Source organism: Paroedura picta, chromosome 9 (assembly GCF_049243985.1).
Source record: "Paroedura picta isolate Pp20150507F chromosome 9, Ppicta_v3.0, whole genome shotgun sequence".
Lineage (NCBI taxonomy): Eukaryota > Metazoa > Chordata > Lepidosauria > Squamata > Gekkonidae > Paroedura > Paroedura picta.
Window position 1 is genome coordinate 29,794,879 of NC_135377.1, and position 22,451 is coordinate 29,817,329.

At 39.9% G+C, this 22,451-nt stretch overlaps 1 protein-coding gene across 5 annotated transcripts in view; it reads right to left on the minus strand.

Annotated features, from left to right (window-relative positions):
• Positions 1 to 356: 356 nt before the first annotated feature.
• The window catches only part of HNF4G (hepatocyte nuclear factor 4 gamma), a 71,686-nt gene continuing 49,591 nt past the window's right edge, over positions 357 to 22,451 (minus strand). For all 5 annotated transcript variants that reach the window (XM_077352120.1, XM_077352121.1, XM_077352118.1 and 2 more), the window contains 8 exons: positions 16,441 to 16,535; positions 10,727 to 10,833; positions 9,435 to 9,590; positions 7,440 to 7,527; positions 6,639 to 6,791; positions 5,177 to 5,413; positions 3,201 to 3,320; positions 357 to 2,803 (listed from right to left, as the gene is read on the minus strand). In XM_077352120.1, coding sequence (XP_077208235.1) covers positions 2,685 to 2,803; positions 3,201 to 3,320; positions 5,177 to 5,413; positions 6,639 to 6,791; positions 7,440 to 7,527; positions 9,435 to 9,590; positions 10,727 to 10,833; positions 16,441 to 16,535 — 1,075 coding nt within the window. In that variant the 3' untranslated portion in view covers positions 357 to 2,684. The remainder of the gene's footprint in view (positions 2,804 to 3,200; positions 3,321 to 5,176; positions 5,414 to 6,638; positions 6,792 to 7,439; positions 7,528 to 9,434; positions 9,591 to 10,726; positions 10,834 to 16,440; positions 16,536 to 22,451) is intronic.

Genomic DNA, 22,451 nt, shown 5'->3' on the forward strand with positions numbered 1-22,451 from the left:
TTAGAAAAGAGGTCACCTTTTATTCCTGAATAAAGAAGGGACCAAATAAAAACATCCTTTCCTGATTTGAGACCTCGAAAAAAAGAATCTGTTTTCTTGTAATACAATAGCTGTGGCCTTCAAATCACTCGCACTTCATAGAAATTCTAGGGAGTGCAGTGAACAATTTTAGGGTAAAGGATAGGAGGAATTTAGCCTAATTAAAGCTCTCACTGATGTAGGAAGAACTGTGATGTGGTTCTCATCTGATTTCAATATAGTTTAACTTTCTCCTGCTTGGGTCTATGACAGCCAATTTAAAAAACATCACTGTTTACATTATGCAAAGAACAAAAAAAAAGTTACTTCAAGGCCCATTTAACATTCATATGTTTTCAATATCTGTTTATTGAGCATTGATGAAAAGCAGTCAATCTGAAAACATTTGCAGCAACCATTTCATGGCAACGCAGTTTACATCCATACATGACATCAGAGGTCAAACAGCTCAGCATAATCAACCATTTTCACAAAGCCAGTCACTTTGATTTTGTGCTATTAGGCGTACAAAAATAATTTTACACTTCCAAAATAAATTTGATTTTCAGTAAATTACAATATACTTATTATTTAACAATGATGTGTACCATACAAAATAGGTAACAATATTTGAAATTAGAAAAAAAAAATAAGGCGTTTCACGTCTGAGGCTTCGATCCCATGTGCATGCAAGTCACATTGAACTGAGCAAAATTACTTCTGAGTAAGCAGACATGGGACTTTGCAGTCTAGTACAGTTTCAATGCACACTAAGCAGAGTTATACCCTCCTAAATGCATTGGCTTAAAAATGGAGTTAGAAGGGTGTAAGTCTGCTTAGCATTGCACTGTTGGCCATCTTTGAAATCAGCTTATTGTATGTCTCAGAACTGCATATAGTCTTAAGCATTAGAACAGCAGTCGTTTTGTTTCCGTGCTGAGCTGCTGTGCTAATATCAGACTGCCGAGGAGGAAAAAAAAATGAGTGTGGCATCAAAAGAGATTAGAAATGTAAAATTTCTGGGAATTTTGAATTTTGGCTTCAATGGAAATAAGGAACTTTGGAGAATAATTCAGAGGTACATACTTTCTTATCAAGACTGAACATAAACACAGAATGTATAACTTAACACATAAAACATTTTGATATGAAAATTTTAAATATACATGTCTTCATTTTATTAAAACAATAATTACAACTAAACTGAGCATTAAACAATAATTACAACTAGACTGAGCACAAACATTGCAATCCCCTGAAGTGTAATCAGTGGACTTAGACTGGACTAAAACTGAATAGGATTGCACTGTAAGATATATATCTTCTGCCACTTGGGGAGACAACCATAAAAGTTGAAAACAGAAACTATTAACATAGAAGTAAACAAAGGAGGATGTATTATCTGGGCTTGAAAATGATGAAAACCCCTGCAGCATAGTGCAGAAACAAAAGGAAATAATAAGTTTCAGGGAAAGGTATTTTTAAACCCTTAAAGTCTAACTAAGGAGTAACAATAAATTGGACTGTACTAACAAATTTGACTATATGATTGGATTTTCCATGGCATACCAACTTTATATGATAGTGGAGTTTAATAATATGAATATTTACTTCCAGTTTCTCCAGTATCACAGGAATTTGCTTATGAGTAAGCATGCATAGAACAGAGCCACAAATGTCACATAACTTCCTTCCTTAAGTTCATCATCAATATATCTAACTCTCAACATGGCTGAATCTGTGGATACTTAAATACAAAGACTGGAGATTGGCTGGTTAGGGTGAAGGAGAAGGAAAGTGGGAAGAGGGGAGATACTGACAGTTTTCTGATGAATGACAGAGTAATCAGTGGACGTAGACTCGAGTAACTCTGCATAAGATTGTATTGTAATCTAATATCTTCTATTTGCCACTTGTGAAACAAACATAATAATGAGATATCCCCCCCCATAAGTTGGGGGGGTCCCCCCGTGTCTTTTATCTATATTCCATGTTTCCACCATAATTTATTTATATAAGGGGAATTAATTCTGAAATTTATATAAATTCCTTACTTTTAAGGTCACTGACTCTCTAAAAGAAGTAAATGCAGTGGCATTATTGAAGCCATTGAAATTAGTGCAGCTTGGCCCACATACATGTGTTCAGACTTAATGTATTAGATGAGCACATGTGTCATACCAGATGCTGGCAGGAAGTATTTTGGCTTCCAATCTCTACTGTATATTCAAGAAAATGAGACACTTGCTTTGATTAACTGTTAAAACTGCTGACTTCTGCTGTTTCATTATTTCTAAATTTCAGTCGGCAATTTTATTAATATCAGGCTTTACATTCCACTAGAAATGCATACTTCAAAACTTTGTAAGATGGCATATGTATAAAAGGACAATAAATTAAACTTCTTCAATTATGATTCAAAGGCACTGCAAACAATGAACAGATTTCTCTTTTTTTTTCCCAGTCACCTTCTAGTATCCACGAATTACATCTGAATTCAAGCTTTTTGGGGGGAGGGGAAGGAAGCTAGCAAAGATGATGAAAAACCATCTCCAAATAGAACAGTATTTGTCTCTTTAATAGCAGGTCTAAATTATCTATCCTGAGTTTTCAGTGTTGTGATGAACCTCCAGTGTTTGTGCCACAAAAAGAAGTATTGATCAATATCACAATGGCTTTTGTTTTGGAAGAGATTGCTGAGAAATAACTGTAACTTGGTTTGTAGACATCTTGTATTCCTGGCCAGAGCCTTGTGGAGGGGAAGGCAGTGGAGTTTCAGGTGTTGCTGGGAGAAAAACATGAAGAAATTATCAATTTGATTACAGTATGAATAGCAGGCATGATAGAACCTGTGTTCACATCACACTTACAGATATACTTGTCATTTTTGCCCCTCTGGTTTGAACAAAAAGCTCTGACCCCTTTACAATTAACTGCTTTGTTGTGCCTTAACAAAATATATAAGATTTTCTCCAAGAAAATGTTGCAGCTGCCCATTTTTTTCCAAATCAATGAGCCAATGGGAAAAAAGAAATGAAGATGAAAAAAAAAGAAATTTTAAGGATTCTCAAATGTTTTGTGGCAACAAATACATCTGTTGTACTGTCTTTGTGCTGTCTATCAGATAACTTAGCATTACACACAAATGTTATACTCAAAATAATAAATTTGTAACAACTTACAGATCTGTTCTGTATGCATGGAAGCAGATACTGAACTTATAAGCAGGGTTTGCCCAGTGAGTGGATCTTGGGCTAGATGAGGATGAACTGGATGAAGATTTGTAGCATCATTGGATGTGCCTGTAAGGGTATATTAGACAATGAAGTTCTTGCTACTGTAGGAAGGGCATTTTTCTAGCTATAATCATTGAACCTCTTCTCAGTGACTTAACTGAAGGTCCCTGCCTTCATTCACTGCAACCCACTGATTTCCTCAAAACATGGTTCCTGGTGGATAGGGGCCCCTCAGGAGGCTCTAAAGTGAGAAGAGCAAATTGGTGGATCTTTCCAATTTAGAATGTATTCAACCTCTTTCTGATTTTTCTGGGTTGAACAGGCTCTGGGGCATTTTTATCACACAAAAAGTACAACTCCTAAAGTTAGCCCAAAGATTAGAACAATTTATTCTAAACTGCATTCTTTCACATTGTTCTTGCAAATTGGTTCTCAGCAGCTACAACTGGCATCTAACTATGGATCCACAGGATTTCATTAAATCATTGTCTCAGCTGAATATATGTGACACAGATTTTTCCAATATTGTTTTTATGGTCTGTTTCATTTCTTATAATGTAATGAAAAAATGATATGTTGTAAAAATAAAGTTTTTAAAGTAAAAGATGCTAACAGCTATTTTGATTGGCAATTAAAGAAATTGTCCTTTGGATATTTGTTAGACAAATACAGTATTTATTTTCACTGCTTATGTTCAATTGCTTTTGGATTTTGTGATACATTTGCAAATATTCCATTTGCTGTTTGTAAGAAAAGTAGAGATTCTCACCTATGAAAAATTAGACCAAGTGAATTAAGAAAACAGAACACCACAGTTGGATCTGGGAAAGTTGGATACTGTAACTGACACAGATTTCATGCCATTTCATATTATCATCATCATCATCATCATCATCAATATGAAATGGACTTACCATATTTGCCGGCGTGTAAGACGACTGGGCGTACAAGACGACCCCCCAACATTTCCACTCAAAATATAGAGTTTGTTACATTACATTACAGTACTATGGGCCACTATGGGCAGCTATGTCTATCCCAACTGAAGTGCACCCACTTGGAGGCATGTTTTTCAGGGGGGAAAAGTAGTCTTATATGCCAGCAAAATACTGTAAATACAAGTAGTCTGGTTGCACTGGTTTGCTGTGATTGATACTACTGGTTACTTCCTTGTATTAAGCCCTGATGGTTAATCATGATATATATATAACATATAATGCCTTTTGGATGCTGGGAACAGAAAAAATGAATAAAACAGTGTGGAAAATGCTGTGAAATATTTTAATGCTGAACATTGCTGCTCAGCTTTCAAAAGATGAAGATCCTATAAGGAAGGGGAAGGACCCTAAAGAACCTACCCCCAGTCCTACTGCTGCATCTCCAACTGGAATCAAAGGTACCAAATTCACCACTCACAATGCATTTGAAAATTTGCTATGCTTAATCACACCAATTAAGAGCCTTTTGTGGCACAGAGTGGTAAGGCAGCAGACATGAAGTCTGAAAGCTCTGCCTATGAGGCTGGGAGTTCCATCCCAGCAGCCGGCTCAAGGTTGACTCAGCCTTCCATCCTTCCGAGGTCGGTAAAATGAGTACCTAGCTTGCTGGGGGGGTAAACGGTAATGACTGGGGAAGGCACTGGCAAACCACCCTGCATTGAGTCTGCCATGAAAACGCTGGAGGGCGTCACCCCAAGGGTCAGACATGTCTCGGTGCTTGCACAGGGGATACCTTTACCTTTAATCAAACCAACGGTCTACTAGGTCAATACTATCTACTCTTACTGGCAGGAGAGTCCAATATCACAGGCCAGTGGAGGAAGAAAGTAAGCATTTCTTACTTGACAAACAAGTAATTTCTTCCTTCCCCATCACAACCCATTTGAACATAGTAAATAGAAGAAAATTTCTTGAGATACCTACCCCCTAGTAACATTTCCTGAAGTAAACTGTCAATTTTAACCATTCCAAACAGCTTCACAAACTGTATTTGCTCAATCATTTGCCACGTAATACTCTGGAGAGTAGGCAGAAGTAGCAGCAGCTCCCCGAACCGTCCCCTGGAGTCATACTGGCGGTCATTGATGTAATCCTCCAAACTGATTTGGACTTGAAATCGCATGTTCCTGATCTTTGCAGGGTTGCTCAGTCCTTTTGCATCTTGAAACAGAGGGGACATTATGTAAGCAATATATGAAAAAAAGAAAAAAATATTCAGGGATACCTTCAGAAATAACACCAAGAAACCATTTTTAAATGTAGCTATCCATGAGAGGTTCTGGGAAAGATGAGGCCTAACATCTAAAGAGAGGAATGGTAGGAATGAGGTCTGCCTGTGCCCTAAAGCAGCGGTAGTCAACCTGTGGTCCTCCAGATGTTCATGGACTACAATTCCCATGAGCCCCTGCCAGCAAACGCTGGCAAGGGCTCATGGGAATTGTAGTTCATGGACATCTGGAGGACCACAGGTTGACTACCCCTGCTCTAAAGGACAAGGTGGGTAGATTACCTCTTTCATTTACTACCACCTTGTTGAGCAGCTGGTAGTCAGGAGAAAGTCAGCCAATTCACAGTCCTGCTGGCAATGCCAGAATCATCAATGGAGCAAGTGACATAAGAACTCATGCTCATCATATTTATCAAGCCTGATCGTGCCCAGGGCAAGAAGATTCAATGTACTCCAAGCACCATAGGAGCCCTCTGTCTTAGTTTGCTCCTGAACTCATTTTAATGTCCCAATATGCTCTAGCCCAATGTCTCTGTGAGTCTGCCTTTGGATAGTCACAAAATATGAACTAGGCCAGATCCTATGAACCTGAGTGCCAAATCAGATTGTTTTCTGCTTTTGATTTTACCCAGTACCCCCTGTGACCCACAAAAGCTGGGGCTGGGGGTTGGGGAGCCTTGCAGGCAAACTACCACAAGGAATGGAAGACCAGGGTGAGAAGGGAAAAAAATCAACCAAACTTGTTCCATCTTTCAGGCCTAGGGATATATAAAATACAACTGAACAACCATTCCATTCATAAACAGGAAATGAGAGTTGATTTCACTAGATTCACTAACCTTTCACAACTGCCTGTACCACACTATCTACACTGCATCTCCTGACATTTGTTTGTGTTGTTCCCTTTGACATCTGCTTTTTAAGAGGTCTCAGAAAACTGCTGGAGGAAGGGGAAGACAGGGGAAATTATGTCTTACGGTCTTCTTACTGTAAATAGAACCCAATCCAATATTACATGCAGGACAGCACAATCATCAACCCTTCTTTTCAACAAAAGATATGTAGATGATGGTATGGCTAGATAGTAAGGAAAGTTAAATTCTTCTCATGAGTGTCAGAAGGAAGTATTACATTTGGGGGGGGGGATCTGAAACGCACCTGGATCAAAGAAGACGATAGCTTTTAGGCAAGCATATTCATTGTCATCAATCTGAATTTCTTGAAACGGTCGTATTATCTCATCCAAAATCCGGTTTGCTACTCGGCTGATCTCAATTTCAGAACTATTGCGATGGATGACAAAATTGTTGCCTCAAGAAATAAAATGCAGTCGGTATTACTAACAGCATTTGTAGCCCCAAAGTCAGCACCAGTTTCTGCAATGTATTTCTGCAGAGGAATATGTTCTGAATATACACCAGTGTTTCTTTCCAAGTATAATGCGCCAGAGTACAATTGCCCTCCTGTACGAGCATATCATTGTGAACATTATTTCAGTTCATAAATTCGTGCAGGGCTGAAGCTCTCATTTTTATGAAAACAAATTCCCGGGTATATATTATAATAAAATGGGCACACTGTGGATTACAGAAGAGACGACAATCTCAGATAGACTCCCTCCCATATGTGCACAGAGTTGTAACCTGAGATGCACATTCCTCACAATCTTGAAAGGTAAGACCTCTGCATTTCATTCTGAGCATATGCCAGAGACACACTTCCCCAATGCATGGAGGCGAGATCCCAGTCCCAGAACTACTGTACAATTCCACTACTGTGACATAAATTTGGGGCACTATATACATATTCTCTTCTCCCTCACACATACACAGACCACTTCAGGCCTTTGGTATGTGCGTACCTTCTTCTCCGCTGCATCCGGAGACTAATGCTGCTGTCTTATGATTAATTAGAAGAAGTCCAGAGCATCATGCATTTTCTAAAATCAAATATCCTTACCTAAAAGAATGATGTCCTTGTAAACCATAGAGCGCTTTGCTGCTCCCAGCAACAGGTGTTCTCCAGCATGTGCTCTCAGCAAAGCAACCTTCAAAAAGAGTGGGCAAGTAATAAACTATGGTAAAATCGAAAAGATGCAAGTGGATGCAGATAAATCATCTGTGCCAGCTCTTGCTACTATTTCAAGCTACAGCTCAATTAGTAAGTTATCATTTTGAAGGCAGGGCTTTCTGCTTTCGAGATACAATGGGAATTTATTCTTTTGCTGCAGGTTCACTCTATTGTCCCTTTGTTTTTTGTGATGGCATGCATGTGATATCTGAAGACCGCATGAAAAGGAGCGTTCTTTCCCTGTGTTCTGCTTCTTGCATATGGTAATAATATAACTGTTTTGACCTCATTGGCTTCGGTCTCCCACTAGCCCTTTAAAAATGAAGGAGGAAGCAGGTGCTGTCTTTTCCCTTACGGAGGACCTTGACTATACCTCAGGGAAATGAGATTCTTCCTAAATCTAGTTTTTCTTTCACTGGACTGTAGTTCCTCTTTGCTTTAAATCCTCCACAAATAGCTTCCTTTTCTGGCTTTTTGACTCATGTTCTGTTCTGGAACTTGATCCTGCTCTGACCCGTGCTGTACCTGATCCTGCCAAGGTTTTCTCTCACAACCAGATCTGCAAACATTATACGACCAGCTTAGGGATGATTTTAAATTGTTCATTCCTGCAACTTCCCCACAAAAATCCTTCTGAGAGGAATCGTAAGCAGGTTCCACTCGGAATCTATTCCATGGGGCTTAGTCCCAAGAAACAGTTCTTAGGATAGCAGCGTTTCACTTTCCCTCATGCCAATCAGGCCCATGAGGGCTTTTTTGTTTTTATTTCTATGACATTTTTTGTTTCCAGAGTATGGATCCATGCCACCATGACATCAAGACTAGATTATAATAATACACTCTACATGGATCTACCCTTAAAATAATCTTGGAAACTCCATTTGGTTCAGCCTGTCACGGCTCAATTTCTACCATTTTCCAGGTTCAATTCAAAGTACCGGTTATCCCATGCAAAGCCCTTCTTACAAGCCAGCTACCTCTCCTGCTACGCTATGCCAGGACAGCTCCACTCATCTGAACAAAGCTTTCTCAAGGTACTCCACTGCCCATAAATGAGACTGACAGCTGACATGTGGATTCACTGTTGTGGCTGGCTCCCTCCTTGTGGAATGGCCTGCCTGAAGTTGTACACAAGGCTCCAAAACATTTGTCAGTCGGCAAGCTGTGTAAAATAGAACTGCTCGCAAGGCCATATTTAGAAAGAAGATACAGCTATTGCATGATGGATTTGTTCCGGATTGTGCTTTTACAAAGGGACCTAAAGTGAAGTCCATTCCTTGTTATGCCGTTACGATATTTTTTTCTGCTTTTATTTGTTCTATTTATTTGCATTGTTCTATACTTAATGAACAAAACAGGGCACTTAGACAGGAATCTCTCACTCTTCTCTTTCTACACAAAGTTTGTTATGCCGTTATGATATTTTTTTCTGCTTTTATTTGTTCTATTTATTTGCATTGTTCTATACTGAATGAACAAAACAGGGCACTTAGACAGGAATCTCTCACTCTTCTCTTTCTACACAAAGTTTGTTTTTCTTATCAATAAAATTATTTTATTCTTAAGCATCCTACTGCTCTACCCCTCTTTGCATATTTAAACTCTGCAAACAGTATATGTACATAAAATGTACAGCAATGTACAGCAGATGTACACAATACAAATTAATAGACATCAAAAAGTAGAAAACCAGAACGACTGACAATATAGAGGACCATAGAGGACCATTGGGTTCATCCCAAGACAGTTTGCCTTGTCAGTCCTGGTTCTGGCTTATTCGTGTAGACTTCTCTTAGAGGTAAACCAAAGGGAAGTTTCACCCAGCAGATATCATTTAACCCCCATATCAACATAATTAAAGCTTTCCGATGCATTATGTCATACCTGATCATCCAGTCGTAATTCGCAGAAAGCTGGAATATATTTTGCCCACTCTACAAGGACCAAGAGTTGCTGCTTCATTGATTCACAGACATCACTAATACAGGCAATTTTCTTAACATTTACATCAGTACTAGCACCAGGGCTCGAAACAGGAATCTGATCATCATGGAGAGATAAAAACACACACACTCCAATTAATACAGCTAGGGCTGTGCAGGGTTTTTTTTTAAGTATTCATTTAAAAATATCCACATCTGAGCCTCAGGGGAGGGCGGTATATAAATAAATAAAATAAAATAAATTTAGTCTCTAGGTTTCAAGGATGGCACTGGTCCCATTATCCTGACGTTTTGGTTGGTCCAGGATTGCATTTTGAGTTGGTTTTATTTTCTTAAAATCCTGAGAAATTTAGACTTTTCATTTTTACACACAAACCCCATTTCTCTCCTCAGAGGCAGCAGAAGCAGGGAAGGACGGGGGAGCTCCTGAGACAAGGCATTGCCACAGATAATTATGTCTCTTGGCTGGACCCATTAATTCCTTTAGAAACCCACCCATTCACAATAGACTAAGGCACCGTAGAAACTTCTTAACACAAAAAATTAAGACAGCAGAAAGTCATGAAGATTAACAATCACTAAGCCAAGACCACACAGTAAACACCAGATGCAAAGTGAAACCAGCATGAAACCAGGTGCATCACTTTCTTTGCTTGTCACTGAAAAAACAACAACAGAGAGCCAACAACTTCCCTGGGGATGCTGTTCAACCCACCATCTCTGAATGTCTTTGACAATACTAGCAGCAGTCACCAAGCCTAAAGTTTGTAACCACAGCTATACGCCCACTGTAAAGCTCAGATGCATGCAGGCAACAATAGATACTTTCCTTTCCCCTACAATCAGTTATCTAGCCACACAACAAGGCCAAAGGACTATAGAACAAAAAGAGAAGGCATGTGGCATCCAAAGCTCAATGAATGCCAAAAAAGGGAATGAGGAATGACCAGACCAGGTCTTGACAGGATATTCCAAAGTGAAGAAATCTAAAACTTTAAAGCGCCTTATGAAACTTCTGACAGGGGCTAATGGCCTTTTCCAAATCAACTGTTAAGTATTCTGAAAGTGCATAAGGCAGTATTGTAAAAGCCACTCATAAAGAATTGTTTTCTTGAGCAAAACTTCCTTTCTTATTTCAGGACGGCAAATTGAAAAGGGTAGGTTCATTTATATATAATCAACAAAGAAAGTATTCCAAAGGTCAAGCTCGCCCATTAGGCCTTTATGCTGTACCTGACGAGAAAGCACTTCAGCCTGGGACAGCGTGTTAATAGAAGGGCTGTTATTGCCGTCGGGTGTGCTCCGTCGGGTACTTATCCTGTCCCGCTCATTTTGCACAGCTGGAAAAGAAGAACTCTGTAATTAGTTTGCATTTCAATTCAGTTTTCAAAAGAGTTTTAAGGAAGCCCTGTGAACGGGATTGTGAGGCTCACAACCGGCTACAACATACAGTCAGAAAGTCAGAAGCCAGCTCGCTGGACTAAGATAGGGTTCAAATCTCTGCTCATTCATAAAGCTCACTGGGTGATTCTTGGCTTCTAGGAGCGGCAGCTTCTCAACTGGAGAGCTGGGTTTGATTTCCCACTCCTACATGCAGCCAGCTGGATGATCTTGAGCTAGTCACAGTGCTGTTGGAGCTGGTCGCATAGAGCAGTTCTTTCAGAGCTCTCTCAGCCCTACCTACCACACAAGGTGTCTGTTGTGGGTAGAGGATGGGAAGGTGATTGTAAGCTGCCTTGAGACACCATCCAGTAGTGAAAAGCACGGTATAAAAACCTTGTTACTACAACTCTTGCTTGATCAGGAACTTTCTGTCCCATCTTTAGTCATAAGGGGCAAGAATCCTTGTCACCTGCCCACTCCCCACTTACCTATCACTTCCTCAACCTCGTCCTCCCCCTTCTCAGAAACACACACCCAGACTCCCTCCCACCACGCCCCACTTCCTTTCTCTCCTCATCTATGGGGCTTCTACAGCACCACAACTGGGCCAGCTTCTACGGGCAGCGGCTCAATGGCTGGCCCAGCCTCTGTGGGCACTGCCTCTGCAACTTGGCTGGCCTGTGCCACTGCAGCTGCTCGCACTGATGCCCTCTTGCTGCTGTCGCCCCCACCAGTCTTCCGAGGCTGCTCCTGTTCCCCAGAGGGTGGGAGCAGCCTTGGAAGACTAGTGGTGTGCTCCCTGAGGAGGGACAATGGACAGCACATCTGTTATCATTTCCATTATAGGGACCACGCCAGTATATGTTCCACATCAATAATGGCAGTGATACCAAGGATTCATTTGCCCTGGCCCTTTCTTTCAATGGAGGCAACTAGACAGAACTGGTCTGTGCTGGAGAAGCTCCAGTCAATGAGGAGGGTGCAGAGTGACTATATAATGACGACACCCCTCCCAGGAAGGATTTTGCTGATTACTGCTGGTCCATTCACCTTATTATGGGATACTGCAGGATTCGTAGGTTGCTTTGAAGGGCCAAACAGGAATTGTGTGGGTTTCTTTGGGCTGACTTTTGGGGGACAACTGTTTTCTCCTGCTTCATGATGTCTTGGAAGTGCTGGTGTTTAGTTAACCAGGCCTTGTCTTAGACTGGTTAGGCCAAAATTAGCTCACAACATTGCTAGTAAGAGGCAGCGATAATTGAGGCATCAGTGTGATGGAGATCCTATGTCTGATACAGCTCATGTAGGAGTGTTCTGAGACGAAACACCCTTGACATGGAGTAGGATTGTTCCACACCTCTTGTAGCACGTGAGGGGAGGGATGAGGCCTGGCACTTCTTAGTACATATGCAGGTGGGAATGGCAAAAACACTGGCAAGGTGGTCCTGCCCATCAAAGACAGCCATTGGTAGGCTTCCCAGTGCAGGCTTCCCTGCCCTTGAATAGGTTAGTGTACTTTAACAAGCAATTTCAAAGATCTGCTACTTAAATAAACAAACTGAATCCACAGAGCTCTCTTTTGTTGCCAGGCAATGCATATAATATACGTTCTCATGTATATATATTCTCATGACTTATTCTGGTTGATAAATGATGCCATTACTCTTCATGCCATTAAAGCTATTTGTTTGTTTGTTTGATGCCACTACAAAGGGCTGGAGCCGCTATAGCTTGGATCCTTTGTTTTCACAGCAACAAGTCTCCTCATGGACACTCTGCTACACTGCACAGGGGACGGCAGTAAAGAGGAAGAATCTGACAGACAGAACTATTTTGTTTCCTCTCCTTAGTGTAGACTTGGCATGGTGCATTGTCGCTATGAGGGCGTCCAGATCCCTGGCATCTTTTTTTGTGATCATAGCTGCCTGATGGGGGGGAAAGCAAACCAGAGAAGAGCGACACTGGACTTGTGGTTCTAAGGATCCCAACTGAACAGGAGAGCTGAAGGAGCTGTGAAAGGGTGATTGCTTCTTGTGGCATCTACAGACCCTGAGGTTTCTTTGTTTTGTTTCAAAAATGTGTCTCACTACACATGACAAAAGCCACACAATGCATGTACACCATCAGGTGTGAGATCTCTCAAATCACTTTCAGCGCTCTTGAAAACTAATTGCTTCCACTTTAAGAATGTAGCACTGACATTTCTTAGATCAATATTAAACAACAGACTTCTGAGCCAGTAGAGTATGGAAGAGAATACTGGAATGCAGTAGCAATTGCATTAAAGCAATTGTGCTTTAATACAAAAATAGAAGAGATAAATAAAGGTATCCATCAGACTTCCTGAACTTATTTTATGTCCAAGGTCACACGAAGGAGAGAAAGCACAATTTTGATCAACATATTTCTTTGCTCCGCACTGAACCTCATAACCTTTTATAAGAGCAGCAGTTGTATTTCCAGTGATCCGTTGGTTATTTTTAGGGAAGCAATCTGCATCAGAGAAGTTGAGAGGTAGCTCCAATGCTTCAATAAAAATGCGTTCTGTGTACTGTATAGTGTTCTGCAGTTTATATGAAGAATGAACACACTTTATAGTGAAGGCGCACTAGATTCTTAGCCAAGGACATTCACTGATGGGCCTTTTATTAAGGTCATAATAAGAAATGTCGTACAGTGATAAACACTAAGTGATAAATGGTCATGTAGACGTGAATCAAGAATGATGCTCTGGTCTCTTTAACTGGAGAAATGCCATCTATTCATTCCTTAACCTAGCAGCTAAACAACAGTGTTGTTATACTTAAAATATAAAATTATACTGGAGGGATAAGCGCCTAACTGCTTTGATCATCTAGCATAAATGTTGTGACTACATCTAAAGATACTTAATCTTTTAAAACATTGAATGCAACAAATTTCTCAAAAATAAATGCTCTACCTGCACAAAATTTATATTAAAAGTTTACTGAACTTCTAGTCAGTCCCAGGAGTTTTTAAGATGTGCACAGTCTATGCTAAAAAATACTATAAAACAGCATTCTTTAGCCTGGAAATTTGGTAGAATGTGAAACTTGAAGAATATGAGACCAGAAAGGAGGCACGCTGGTCTATGCATTTACTGGCACCTCCCCCACTCCCTAAACATCTATTATAAATTGCTTCCAGTTCATCACTAGCTTTAAAAAAAAACTTGACAATGTTTCAAGTCCAGCATGAATTAGAGTGGGTGAGGAAGGCTGCTATGGCAGGGAGAGGAGAGAAAATGTATATGCAAGCCTTTATGCAAGGCTGCCTTGTGTAGACAAGACATAAAGGGGATTGTTGGATCGGGGTCATAGCTATGTTAACTAAACATTAAGGTTAGCACAATGTATAATATTTTAAGGGTGTTGAGATTCAAATTCAAATTGATTGCTTTATGGCTGCTGAGGAAATCACCAAGTGACAAGAATCCTTTTCAGCTGTTACAGTTCTTGGTACCACTGCCATGCGTACTGGGCAATTGTGGGACACATGATTCTACGTCGCTGCACAGTGAAGTAGCAATGTTCTTTTCCATCCCCTCCAAGAAGCAATGCTTTGGACACCCACATTGCAAAAAGGAGATGAGAAAAAGATTGGGCCCCTCTACTCTAAGCTGGGTGGAGACAGAAGCAGTGTTTCTGAGGTCACCATTACAAGCGAGTGGAGAAAGATCTTGTTTTTCTCCTTAACCCTGCAGCCCAAGCTGACAGCTTGAGATGGGAACAAGAGAAAGGAAATTAGCTGGGCTTCTTATCACACCCCTTAAATTTGCTGCATCTCAGTAAGTCTCCAGGCACCAGTACAGGAAAGCAGAAGAACTTGACCCCGCTGATTAGCCCGATTCCATCAGAGCTCAGAAGCTAAGCAGGGCCAACCCTGGCTAGCATTTGGACAGGGCCCTCTCCTCAGATCTCCTGATTACACATGCCATATGATACATACATACATAAAACTTTTGCTGGGTACAAAGCAGGGGATCAGAAGGCATTCCCAACCGATTCCTCATCAGCTGGGAGTGGCATTCCAATGGCTGCAAGTAGCCTGTTCTTCCATTTTACTCAAACTGGTTATGGACAGGCCAACAATTAATTAGTTGTCTGATCACCCTTATGAATGGGAAGAGAATAAGAATGGCAAGTGTTTGAAAATCCCTAATTAAATAATAATAATAACAATAATAATAATAATAATAATAATAATAATAATAATAATAATAATAATAATAATAATAATAATAATAATAATAATAATAATAATAATAATAATAATATATGATCCCCATGCTATTCTACCCCTCCCTCCCATTCTGAGACTGAGTACGGCTCTTATGTTGAGGAAAAGCTTACAAGTGCCTGAATCTTGACTAGGCTATGACTAGGAATCTTGATGACCAATTAGCATATCAGTTGGGAATATGACGTATGGTGGATCCAGAAAGACTCTGAGGGAGATTTTAAGTCCGTAACAGCTAATGGATAAAAATGGATCTTCAAACAAAATACAATATAACTAAAAACATACTGTTTGCCATACAAAGCAAAGGCTTGTTTGAGGAAGTAATCATGAAGCAGTTCCTCACTCATTTCCCCACACAGAGAGCAAACAGAACTAGATGTAATTGAGTATTGATAGCCCAGAGTTCAGTTGACAATGTTTCTATTATAGTCTTTCAAAAGAAAATCAACCTTGAGAATCTTCTTCCCTAATCTATTACTAGGCTGGGCATTACTACCTCATTTAACTGTGCCAGTTATGCATCAAGCAAGATTTCAACTTGAATACTGAATATGTGTTTTTATACAAAAAAATATCACTAAATCAAACACATGCCAGGAACTATATGTTTCTCTTTTATATAAGCAGTGAATTTCCTGATGACTAAACTCTATTTAATGATATTGCCAATGGGTCTCTTCTTTTGGTGTGTTTTGTATTATTTAATGGTAACCACCGAGAATCAAACCTGCATATGATCTATCCTGGATATGCTTCAATGAGACAAAATCCACAGAACAGTTAAAATTTATTTACAAACATAAAGTGGTTACACCAATGAGTCATTGCATCATGACAACTGATTATTATAACTGACTAATATTCCCATTTTACAGGGAAACACCATGAGAGATTGACTCATCTAGGGCTACCTGGCCATTTCATACCTATGCAGGTATATGAACATGGAACTTACTAGTATAATTCTATTACTCAAATTGTCTATTCACTTTCTTGAAAAGAGTTACTCATTTTTTACTTGAATTTATTTAAAGCTACAAAAGAACGTACAATATTAGCAGAAGACATCATTTTAAAAGAAAAAAATCACCCTTATCTCAAATCTTAGCATTTATCAAACAAAAATTACACAGCAAACCAACTTCTTATTAAAGACATATTTCTACTGTTGCAAAAAGTCACTTTTCTTCATGGGCACCAGATATATATATACACACATTAGTTATTTGCTTATAGATTTTATTTCCTACTAATTGATATAAAGCGTTTTCTCTGAAAGGGAGGTTTAAAAAAAATGTTACCTTCCTTCTTCATCCCAGCACAGAAACACTTTTTTAAACGACAGTATCTGCATTGATTTCTCTTGTCCTTATCAACAACACATTGCCGGCTAAATCTGTCAGACAAAATCGAGGGTAAATATATTAGAACACAAAAATTACAGAGGGATCCTGATTAGCACAACTGAAACAATTAATGAGCACTGTCAAAACAATGTATTCAGCTAACACCCTTTGCTGGTATTTTTTCTTTAATCAGCCTTGAAACATTTTTCTTTGCCATTCTTCCAAAAGGAATAATTTCTTGTGATGGGCGAGTAAAATCCCATTACGTTATTCATCATTTTGTAAAAGAAGAGCATATAAATTGTGCTTCTGATTTAATGAATGTTTAGAATGCCTCTTTTATAGATTCATCCTATCCTGCCAGATCGGATTTAAAAAAAAAACACATGAAAAGAAACTTGCTGGATCTGAGTAAATGCCTGACTATTTTACTGCTTGTTATTTACTCATTAGTCAAGCAGATGCAGATACATAATGGTGAGTCATCATGACTACAACAATCATCTCCTAGGGCCAAATTAGCTGCCCTGAACCCACCTTCAGCTGGGATGGATGGGGTAAAAAATGAATAACTAAATAAATAAATTACGGTGGCCATGGGTTTATTCCGTGGCTGCTGACACCATTTTAGAAATGGCTGTAGTCCGTTCAAAATTCCTGTAAGACCCCAGTCTGGATCAGGAACTGTATCCATACCTGAAAAGACATGGGGAGTGTGTGTGTGTGTGGGGGGGGGGGCAATGGACAAGAGCTCCTGTGGCCACAATGCTCTATATCCAATCTAGTTGGTGGCTTGATAGTAATTTTAAAAGAACCGCAGATGCTTCTAAAATGGAATTGATGGCCATAGGATGGACTCACAGCCACTGTGACTTGTAATTTGGCCTCTAGTTTTTGCCCCCCAATCTGCCTTACATCATCAAAGTTGCCATATGTGTACTTTCCAACCTGGGTTTTTTCTTCCCTGAAAAATATGTGCCTATATTCAGTACCAGGGAGTACCATTTCCAACCAAACCTTAAGATTTTGTAGCAGTCAATTTATTTATTATACACCGTTTGAGGCCTAAAATTCCCTGGAGCTTTCCAGAGTCTAGAAAGACAATAAAAATCATTACAACAATGCAAAAATTAACTATGTCTTTTGAGAATATTAGGGATTACTATAGTAAACCACTTATTATGGATCCTGCACCTCCCTAAACTTTGCAATCTCTGTTTTATTTGCTTTGAGTTAATGATCCTAAGATTACTTCAGAGGTAGCAAAATCTGTCTCAGTCCTTTTATCCCTTGAGTCCAAAAATGAAAATCAATGAGCTTCTAAGGGAATAAAAGGAAAGGAAATTATATATGCCTAAATTTATAATAGCAGTTTTGCAAACAGTTAAAAGTACATAAATAATGTTTCATGAAGATGTACTTGCCCTTGCATAATTTTATAATGCTTATAAATCATACTTTTATAAACTCTCATAATTTCTTCATGATTCTGGTGTAAGTACAGAAGTAAGGCCCTTCTGTCAGGAAAAGTTCTGTGCCCTGAAGCACTGATGCACCAATGAACGCATTTCAATCCTGTACCAGATTCGTAACACTGGGAACTTCCACCTATGGATCTAACCATAGGAGATCCAGTAGAAACACAGATAGGACTGTTCAGAAAGAAAATGAAATCTTTAAGCAAAGGTGTATTAGGCAGGTAACTGGAATGCTAGAAGAAGAAGAAGAAGAAGAAGAAGAAGAAGAAGAAGAAGAAGAAGAAGAAGAAGAAGAAGAGTTGGTTCTTATATGCTGCTTTTCTCTACCCAAAGGAGGCTCAAAGCGGCTTACAGTCACCTTCCCTTCCCTTTCCCCACAACAGACACCCTGTGAGGTAGGTGAGGCTGAGAGAGCCCTGATATCACTACTCAGAACAGTTTCATCAGTGCTATCGCCAGCCCAAGGTCACCCAGCTGGCTGCATGTGGGAGAGTGCAGAATCGAACCCGGCATGCTAGATGAGAAGTCCGCACTCCTAACCACTTCACCAAACTGGCTAGTGAAGCCAGCATGCAAAGGGGATGGCAGGCAAAGGTTCTGCAGGACTAAAGGGATTTTTAGAGATGCTTTACAGAAAGGGTGAGCAGCTGCCAGTAATCCATTGCCAGTAAGCCAAGTGCAAATCATATACAGATTTATGCCAGTGCACTAAAATAATCATGCAGGCTTGTCCTAAGTATATTCATTATATTTTGAGGAATCTTGTGAATGCCACTTCCTAATAAAGGACTCACATCAACCTGTGATTGGACTGTAGAAGCATTATGGATTATTAATCCACTTGTCATCCTCAGAGGCCCTCAGAGACTATACAGGTGGCCTTCTCAGTTGTGGCAGGGCCTTCTCAGTTGTGGCAACAAGGAGATTCATCTGTCTTCTTCTATCAGTGTCCTTCACCAGAGGGTGAAGACATTTTATTATTTCATCGGTTACATCCCCTTCCCCAATAACCATTATTAGCTCTCATATCTGATTCGGGCATTGTTTGCTTTTGTGTTCTTGTTGATTGTTTTATAATTTTAAATGCTGTTTTAAATTGGTTTTTATGTGCACTGCCTTGGGGACTCGGGCCAGGGAGAAAGGTGACATAAAAATGTTTTTTTTAAAATCATCAATATAAATAAATGTTAAATTGTATCTGTTCAGTTCTACCAGTGGACAGTCTTATGCTGATTGTTTTTTTTTTAAATTATACATATTTTTATTTTTCATTTTGTCCAAGATAGAAAAAATACAAATAGTATGGATACATAGAATATAACTTTGCCAATCCAATTTGATACAAGTTATAAAGAAAAAAAGATAACCTTACAGTGAGTATATAATATGTTATGCTCTAAATATGTTATGCTATGAGCCCCCTCCATAGAATATCTCAATTATGCTGATTGTTGATCTCTCACTGTGAAATGTTGCATAGTGTAGCTCTTTACATGTAAAAGGTTGCCACAGCCCTGTACTAATAGTAGCTTTTAACCTGGCTCCTAAAGAGTAAGAAACAATAACACAGATGTTCCAGGTAAGAAAAGGACCAGATCTAGGTGTGGCTCTAGCCACTCTTCTATGTTTATCAAGGTCAAATCATCACTTAAAAGGTTGTGCTGCAGCAACCTGAGCTGCTGCGCTTTGTAGATTGAGAGGACTGCGCTATTAAATTGCTTTAGATTAAAAACCCACCGCAGGCATCATGCCTGAAACTGAGTGCAGAGCGATGCACACTAAAGTTGCAGTGATTTCAATATTAACAGATACAGACAGAGATAAATTTGGGGCAGAAAGTCTCAAGATAACAGAAGATCTTGAAAGCGAGACCTAAGTCAAGTGATAGTAATAGCAGGAGAGGGTACCTTTTAACCTCGGCAGCAGTCCTAGGCAACCTTCTTGAAAAATGAGAAAGAGATAAAAGGAAGTGCCAGAGGGCACCTTGTAGCAACAGATCGAGTAATACTTTGGAGGAAAAAATAACAGAGATATGGGGACTGAGAATAAAACAGGGGACAGTAAGGCAACGAGGAGCCTCAAAGTGGGTGTTGCTGGCACAGCAACAGCCGAAGATCAAAATCTACATTGGCTGTCATTTGCAAAAGAAATAGTTTGGCCCAGGATTATAAATGACCACTGGAAAAAGCAGCTCGATGTTTAATGCACCAACTAGTGTTCAGCAAGGAACGTTTGCTGCATTATACAGTGGAGTGTTGAAAAGATAAAAGTATATGAGACGTGAGCAAAGGGGCCATTTCCTCCATGATGGAAGCTCCTGGGTGGGATTCTCTGAATCACTTGTCTAAATGCTAAACTTCAGGTGATACAAGAGAACTGTAATCAGAATCTCTTGTGGGTGGGTGGGTGGGTGTGCGTGTATCAAAAACATCTCACTAGCACACCTAGGAGGCTGCTGCTATGAGGTGCTTTGATCCTGAGGAGTTGCAGGAAGAACATTTAACCGTTTCCTCCTGGGGCTCTTTCACAGTTTATGCAGCCTCTTAAAGGCCTAAACTACACATCATGCTATTTAATGAGAACTCAGAAACTGCAGGGAACTTTTTAAAAAGAGCTGCAGGGGGCTGATTCAGCTCAGCACCATGATGTGGGGAGAAAAGGGACTTCTGCCTCTCCCATGCCATTTTCCTCAGCTGAACCTACCACAAGTGGGGTTGTTTGGCCCATTTTGGAGCTGCACACATACCCTGCAGTTAGCTCCATAGGAAGGAAGAGCATCATAGCTGTCTTTTACTTCCCACGGAGCTGAAAGTAGGTTCTTTAATGGCAGGAAAGGTTATACAGAGCCGCACAGCTTGGAAAACCCTTCACAACCAAAAGATTAAACACTTCCTCCCTGGTGGCACATCTCTAATCTTCAAAGAAATGGGGAACTGTTGTTTGTTTTTGTTTTGTTTTTTAAGCTAGATAAAGTCTAATCATGGAACTCTCGTATTGTGCACATTCTTGACTTTAAGCAACACATTTATTTATTATGGGAATTTTAGCCAATCCCTCTCAAACAAATGGTCTCAGGGAAGTCTTATCATTAAAATAATGTACATTTTTCCCCCTAAAAATATGTAAAACCAGTTTTAAGATCCTTAAAAGTTCCTAAAAAGGTTAGACAAGTCACTCACCATGAGCCTTGGGCCAAGTAAAGCCAAACTGAAATTATAATTGCCAAGTTCAAATGGAGGAAGTAAGGTAAAGGTAGGGAGCTCATTTATTGATGTCACCAGGTGCTGGCATTGGTCTCAACCATACACCTGGTGAAACAGTGCCCTTTTATAGGCCCTTAGGAACCTTAAGAACTATGAAACAGCCCATATCTCTGTTGGGAGTTTATTTCACCAGATTGGAACAGGGCCAAAAAACCCTGTCTTTGGTCAAGGCCAGTCGCACTCTTTTGGGGCTGGGGAGCACTAAAAAGTTGGTACTTGCTGAGCAAAGAGCTATTTGGGGACATACATATAGATGTGGTCCCTAAAATATACAGGACTTGGAGCCCAGAAGAAGAAGAAGAAGAAGAAGAAGAAGAAGAAGAAGAAGAAGAAGAAGAAGAAGAAGAAGAGTTGGTTTTATATGCCGCTTTTCTCAACCCGAAGGAATCTCAAAGCGGCTTACAATCGTCTTCCCTTTCCTCTCCCCACAACAGACACCCTGTGAGGTAGGTGAGACTGAGAGAGCCCTGATATCACTGCTTGGTCAGAACAGCTTTATCAGGGCTGTGGCAAAGCCAGGGTCACCCAGCTGGTTGCATGTGGGGGAGTGTGTAATAAAACCCGTCTTGCCAGATTAGTAGTCCACACTCCTAACCACTACACCAAGCCTCCAATTAGGAATATATGTTCATATATATCTAATCTAAACTTTATATATATATGAAAAATATCTGTTGGTATTTTTGGGATATATTTGAATCTTTGGTTGGCATTTGGGATCTTCTGGACCATTAAATGGGTCCCCAAAATCCTGGAAATATTCAGGATTGAGCATATTTGGAGCCAGTACTTCACTTTTTAGTGAAGTGAAATTTAGTGAAATTTAGTGAAATACCCCGCTTCCCGACATGTCGGATTGGGGCAGCTTACAAAAAAGGCACAATAGCCCAATACTGTAAAACAGTAAAATCAATACTTCCCTCAATTAAAATAACTGAAAAGCAACAAGATGGCGGGCAAAAATCAGAAAATACTCTCCAATACCCATCCCGCCGCCCATATTTCGCCAGCACAGTATGCAATGTAACATCAGGCAGTCAGATGTACTGGTCAGCATCTAAGCTTGGCATATTAACATAGGACAGGACCCACAGATTGATCACCCCAGGATCTCCCCCTGGCCTCAATCATAATTAAGGTAGCCCTATCATGGACAACCAGCATAAGACATGTGACTCAGCAAAAGAATGACTGATTTATCACATGCAGTCACACACACACACAT